This window comes from Brassica oleracea, chromosome C7 (assembly GCF_000695525.1).
Source record: "Brassica oleracea var. oleracea cultivar TO1000 chromosome C7, BOL, whole genome shotgun sequence".
Classification (NCBI taxonomy): domain Eukaryota; kingdom Viridiplantae; phylum Streptophyta; class Magnoliopsida; order Brassicales; family Brassicaceae; genus Brassica; species Brassica oleracea.
In genome coordinates this window covers 28547652-28554134 of record NC_027754.1, presented here as the reverse complement: position 1 = coordinate 28554134, position 6483 = coordinate 28547652, and the positions used below count along the sequence as shown (strand labels likewise).

The following is a 6483-nucleotide window of genomic DNA, read 5'->3' as shown; positions in this document are numbered from 1 at the left end:
TCTCTCTCTCTCTCTCTCTCTCTCTCTGTTTTGAATCTGATTTTTTTTTGTTCTTGGTAAAGGAAAGTGGAGGAGGCACAGGATTGATGAATGAGGCACAGGAGATTGATGGAGGAGGTAGCAGTGGTGGGTCGTGAGCAGAGCCGGCTTGAATGTTGAAGACGAAGAAGCTCGGTGAGGAGGCGGCAGGCGGCGGAGAATATACATTAGGTTTAGATTAGGGTTAGGTATATTTTTAATTTAGTTTAGTATGCTAAACCGATTTTATTTATTAATAGTTTGAATCTTTTTTATGTTTGTGTTTTGAAATCTGGGTTTCGCGGAGGAGGCGGAGGGAAGGAGTTAGGGTTTTTTTAGATTTTGTTTTTAAACCTGGTTTGTATGTAAACTGGTTTAGTTTGTAAACCAAAATTTTTTGTAATCTGGTTTAATTTATAAACCGATTGTAAACCAAAATTTTAATATAAACCAGAATCATTTATAAACCGGTTTAAAATATTAGCTATTCAGTATTACCTAGAATATAAACGTCATAGCACAAGTAAAACGTTGTATTATAATATTCAATGACACAAAAAAATTGATATTAAATGTTCAAAAATCCAAAAAAAAACTGAGTTACAAAAAGGTATTCTATGACAAAAAATAAATGTCATAACAAAATATTTTATGGCACACGAAAAGTGCCACATAAAATATTTAAATAGCGAAAAGAAATCGCTATAAATAGGTATAATATAACACATGACCAACGCTATAATATCTGTATATTGTTACAGCACGCGAAAAACGCTACGCTAGGGGGGGGTCTATTATAGCTGCGGCTGTCACGGCGTTCTTCGAAATGCTATGAAAACGATATGATAGCGTTTATCGGGTGCTATTAATACCGATATTTCTTGTAGTGGTCGTTGTCTCGACAGAGAATACGAGAGAAAGGAGAGAAGAGGAGAGAAAAGAAAGAAAAAAAGAAAAAAAAAGGAAAAAAAACAAAATTCCTTGGTTGGCCGACACCTGTACTAAGAAACTTCTTTTTAATCGGTTAAAAAAGGCATGAAATAAGAGCCGGTTATACAAATTTAATTTGTTTTTCATTTAATTAAATGCCTAATTTTCTTTAAAAATCCTACTAAGAAACTCCAATAATGGTGCTCTCAGCTCCTTCTTTATAGCCTTTAATAAAGTTTGCTAGTTAATCTATGGATGTCACCTAAACATATCCATAATCATTACGAAGCGGAACGTGCACAAAATCTAAACAAACGGCTGAGAAGTTGTGATACCAAGTACACTTGCTTTATTACAATTTAACCCTACAATTTCTCAAAACATCATAAAAGTAAACCCTAATTAATATTTGACAACAACAAGTCCCGAAGCTGCTCTTGCTTGTAAACCCTCGACCCCGTCCTCACCGTCGCTTGTTGAATCATAAGATCGTTCATCACTAAGATGCTCGCGTGGTTCACTTCTACCTCCAAATCCATAAACGCATTCATCAGTCTCGATTCATAATGATTTCTATATATTACTCGATTCCAATTTAATTATGGCGTCACGACCCATAACCTTCACGTCTATCTTCATCTCCACTGCTTTTCCCCCGCGTCTACAAACTCTAAAACTGCGTTCTGCTCTGCGATCTCTTCATTAAGTTTATTGAGCTGGATCTGAACCGCATTTTTTTTCGATTCTGCGTTTTCTGCGTTCAACTTCAGTTCGTTGATGTACCTAACAGTGTCTTCAAGTAACGACGCCTTGTCCATTCCTGTTATGTTTGGCACAACCGCTCGTAACGCGTAAAATCGTTGGTTTAGCTTCTTGGGTCTCAACCGCTCCGCTTCCACGTGGTTCATTGGCTCTTCTCTACCGTGTGTCGGCTTCTTCTTGTGTTTCTTTTGACGTTTTCTCTTCAGCATCGCTTTGACATCGATGTTAGACTGATCTGAATCCTCGAGTTTAATATCTTCCGCGAAACTCGAACGAACTGTTGTTGACGTGGAGGAAGTCGCCGTGGAGGATATGATATGATTTTGGATTGGTGGATAAACTGGCAGGCCCGTGCCTTGTATAAGGCAGCTAAAGCTAATGCTTTAGGCCACATTAAAAAGGAAAAAAATTGGGCCACATCTTAAATTCTGTGTATAGTCCTTTTTATTTGTTTCCATATTTTTATGTAAAAGTTATCAAACAATAAAGGCAATTTAACCTTTTGTTAGTTTCCATTTTTATGTTATAGTTATCAAAATAAAATTAAAAGGAAATTTAACACTTTCAAACATAAAGAAACTTTCCAGCCATCACTATAAATAACTTTGACCCTCTTCATAAATACACACAGATAATTTTTCTTTGATCACTGACTTGTTTACTTCCGTACGATTGAATTTTGATTTGATAATTTGGTATTTCTAAAGTTCTCTGTTTCTTTAATTATTATTTTCTTATTCATTAGTTGTTCACTTTGTATGGTTTAGATTTTAAATATTGTCACCATTTGATTAGTAAATCAGTTATAAAGTGATGTTGAATTGAATTTTAAAATAAATTATAATTGTGGAGGTGGTCTTTACGAACTAACATGTTTCAGAGGAGACGATGTTCTTCTTTTAAAAATAAGAACTATTATTGGTGTCTTATTTTTTTTTATGTTGTTGTATAGTTAAGTCATCCTTATTTTTAATACGTACTTATATTTTTTTGTCTTGTACTATTATCTGAATTTAATTAATTTTAATTCAGTTTCTTACAATAGTTTTGTAATAATGTTGTTTGCAGAAAAATGCCTCCAGTGAGCACTAGAAAGCATGTTCATGGATCAGTTAAAAGGAAGGAAAAAAAGAAAAGAGATGAGTTTATCAAATCTCAAGCTAACTCTATGCTTAAGTTCGTCACAAAATCAGGACCTTCTAAAACGGATGTGCCTACGGAGGATGAGATAAACAAAAAAGATGCATGTGATGAAGAAGAGATGCTTACAAATGAGAATCAGGAAAACGCTGATGCAGTTGAGTATATGGAAGAGACCAGAGAAAAGAATATGGAAGAGACCAGAGAAAAGAATATCAGAAACGTTAATGCAAGCATGGAAACATGGATTCTACTGATCCTGGAACATGGAAAAGAATTGAGAAAGGGGATAGAGATTTCTTGGTTGAAAAGGGTCCTCCGGTCAGATTACCAATTAATTATCACTTTCCGAGAGACAAATTTAATAGAAGTTTTTCTCATTCATCTTATACAAGAAAAATGAGCAATGGAGAAAATCATGATAGAAGATGACTGGTTTATTCAAAATCTAAAGATCTTCTTTTTTGCTGGTGTTGTAAGCTATTCAGCCATGAAAAAGATCTTCCTATATTGGCAAGTACCGGGTTTAGTGACTGGAGGAATATTTCTTCTCGTTTGAAAAGTCATGAAACTAGTCATACTCATATTTTATGCATGACTAAATGGACAGAGCTGGAAGTGAGACTTCAAAGGAATGAAACTGTTGATCGACATTTGCAAGAAGAAATAAATAGGGAGAAAAGACATTGGAGAGATGTACTGCTGAGGCTGCTTTCATTGGTTGAAGCTTTTGCTAAATATAACATTTCTTTTCGTAGAGACAATGCGAAGATTGATGATGAGAACAACAGAAATTTTCTGGGTATGATTAAGGCGATTGCAAAATTTGATCCAGTAATGATAGAACATCTCCGGCAATTTGAAAAAGGTGAAACTCAATATCATTATCTCAGTCACAAAATTCAGAATGAGTTAATAGAGTTACTTGCATCTGAAATCAAGTTAATGATCATCAAGAAGATTCAGAATGCGAAGTATTTTTCGGTAATTCTAGATTGTACTCCTGATATTAGTCGTAAAGAACAAATGGCTCTTATTGTCTGATGCGTGGATACTTCGACGTCTTCTCCCAAAGTTGAAGAATTTTTCCTCACATTCTTAGAAGTAAATGATACATCAGGAAAAGGATTATTCGACGCTCTACGAAAGGTATTGTTTGATTTCAAGTTGAATATTAATGATGTGAGAGGAAAAGGTTATGACAATGGAGCAAACATGAAAGGAAAATACAAAGGTGTGCAAAGCAGATTGCTTGAAGTTATTCCAAGAGCATGTTATACTCCATGTGGATGTCATAGCCTTAATCTCGCGCTTTGTGATATGGCTTCTTCATCTAAAAAAGCGGTGTCATTCTTTGGGATTGTTCAACAAATCTACTGTCTGTTTTCATCTTCAACTAGAAACTGGGAGATATTCAGAGAGAAGGTGAATGGCCTAACACTCAAACCATTATCACAAACTCGATGGGAGAGTCGGATAGACAGTGTAAAGCCTATAAGATTTCAGACACTACAAATACGAGAGGCTTTATTTTACTTGGCTGAAAGTAGTAATAATCCAATGCATAAAAGTCAAGCTGAGTCTCTTGCTGAGAGTGAATCACATGGAATTGGAGGGTTTGAATTTTTATTTGGAATGATCATTTGGCATGAACTTCTATCTGCTTTTAACATAGTAAGCAAGATCCTACAGTCAGAGGATATGGATATTGATGTTGCTATTTCTCAACTAAATGGACTTGTGTTATTTCTGAAAGAATATCGAGAAACAGGTTTTGAGCGAGCAAAATCTGAAGCTACACGAATTGCAAATGAGATGGAGATTGAGCCTGCATTTTCTGTAAAGCCAAACCGTACTAGAAAAAGGAAAAGACATTTTGATGAAGATATCGACAATGAAGAAGAAAGTATGGTGTTACCTGGGGAAGAGGGATTTAAAGTGGACTACTTCATAAACATCATGGATCAAGCTATTGTTTCTATTGAAACAAGATTTGAACAATTCCAAAGTTATGATAAAACTTTTGGATTTTTGTTTGATTTAAACAAGCTGAAAGCAACTAGTGATGATGAGTTGATGGAATCTTGTGTTAGACTTGGAGATTTTCTTAGGCATGGTGAACATTCTGATGTAAATGGGGAAGATTTATGTTCAGAGCTTAAACTTTTAAGAATGGTACTACCAGAAGAAGTTAAAAGAGCAGCTGAGTTATTGAACTCTTTGAAAGGAATGGAGGATTTTTATCCGAATTCATGGATTGCTTATCGAATATTGTTGACAATCCTGGTATCTGTTGCTTCTGCAGAAAGAAGTTTTTCTAAGCTGAAGTTGATAAAGAATTATCTGCGATCTACTATGTCACAAGAAAGGTTGAATGGGTTATCAATGATATCTATTGAAAAAGATACGGTTGATAAACTTGATTACGAAAAGATTATGGACGAATTTGCAGGAAGAAAAGCTAGAAGATCTGTTTTTCAAAAATAAAATTGTATTGATATATTATGGTTTTTGTATTTCTAAAATTTAATTATATTTTATTATATTTTACGAGGGCCACATTTTTTTTGATGCTTTAAGCCACTAAAATATCCGAGACGGCACTGAAACTGGTCTCGGTTTACTTGAGAAAAGCTGGCAGGAGCTCGAGTTCATATCTCCGGAAAAATCTCTGTATCCTTCGAAATTAAAAAGGAATCGGATCTTTCGAAAAAAACCAGTGTTTTCTCGGATCAGCTCCGTGGATCCAAGCTCCAACACACCGTTATCCGAGGGAATACAAATTATGGTTTGTAACCCTAAGTCCCCTCCTTGGTTAGCCCGACTACAGCCTGACCCATTAATCATATCTAACCCGGTAATCCAAACCGGGTTATACGTGGCAAACGCCTTACCCGCTAAACCGGATCCACTGCGAAAGCTACACGTCATTGAAACTAAATAAAACCACTCCATATCCGTCAGCTCCACGTCATCATCTTCGTCCTTCACCGGAAAAGATACGCCGGAGATCGTCGAGCTAAGTTCCCGGAGTACCTTATTCCTTTGCAATTTCTCCTCCGCGTTCGTCTTCCTCCTCCGCCGAGTCTTGTCAGTCTCGTCTTCGCCTTTGTAAACGCCGTAGCCCCATTTAAGCACCGGTTCGCCGGAGATGTCGTGGTACGAAGGTTTCCAGAAAATGGCGTAACACCAGGCCTCGTGAGTCACTTTTACGACTGCGTGTAACCGTTGTTGGAGAGTAGTCTCCAGGGTGCGATTTGCCGGAGATAATGGCCATATATCGGAGGAGGAGTTCAAGAAAGCGTCGATCATTGTTAAGTTATAGTCGGCATTCAAGAGATTCATCTTTGCGGGTAACTGTTTGATGAATTTATGTATGAACAAAAAAAAATCTTTGACACAGTGTTGCATTAGAAAATGAGAAGTCATAGGGGTTTGTGTATGTATTTTATCAACTTAGGGGTTGCCGGGTAGGTGAGGCAACTGGACCGAAACGGTTTAATCGAAATATAACCGAAATGAGTTTATAAACTGTTTATTTTCATTATTTTAACACGGTTTTTGTCAACTAATAGCAAGTAATTAATTAATATTTTAAGTTTTTAACTAGTCTATATTTACTAAAAATCTATA

General features: G+C 36.0%; 2 protein-coding genes across 2 annotated transcripts; one reads left to right on the top strand and one right to left on the bottom strand.

Moving 5' to 3' along the window:
- Positions 1-2782: 2782 nt before the first annotated feature.
- LOC106303012 (zinc finger MYM-type protein 1-like) lies at positions 2783-5337 on the top strand. The gene is made up of 3 exons (XM_013739391.1): positions 2783-3171; positions 3609-3718; positions 3971-5337. Exons 1-3 carry the CDS (start codon positions 2783-2785, stop codon positions 5335-5337), a joined length of 1866 nt encoding a protein of 621 aa, XP_013594845.1.
- A 96-nt stretch (positions 5338-5433) lies between these two features.
- LOC106303011 (transcription factor bHLH28-like) lies at positions 5434-6195 on the bottom strand. Its single transcript, XM_013739390.1, has one exon. It carries the CDS (start codon positions 6193-6195, stop codon positions 5434-5436), a length of 762 nt encoding a protein of 253 aa, XP_013594844.1.
- Positions 6196-6483: the final 288 nt, after the last annotated feature.

What these genes read in the sequence shown, in the direction of transcription:
- LOC106303012 (XM_013739391.1), top strand. Translation starts at nt 2,783, where the DNA reads ATGCCTCCAGTGAGCACTAGAAAGCATGTTCATGGATCAGTTAAAAGG. An exon ending in TGGTTGAAAAGGGTCCTCCG is followed by an intron (nt 3,172 to 3,608) that starts GTCAGATTACCA and finishes TTCTTTTCGTAG; the next exon opens with AGACAATGCGAAGATTGATG. An exon ending in TCTCCGGCAATTTGAAAAAG is followed by an intron (nt 3,719 to 3,970) that starts GTGAAACTCAAT and finishes ATGATACATCAG; the next exon opens with GAAAAGGATTATTCGACGCT.
- LOC106303011 (XM_013739390.1), bottom strand. Translation starts at nt 6,195, where the DNA reads ATGAATCTCTTGAATGCCGACTATAACTTAACAATGATCGACGCTTTC.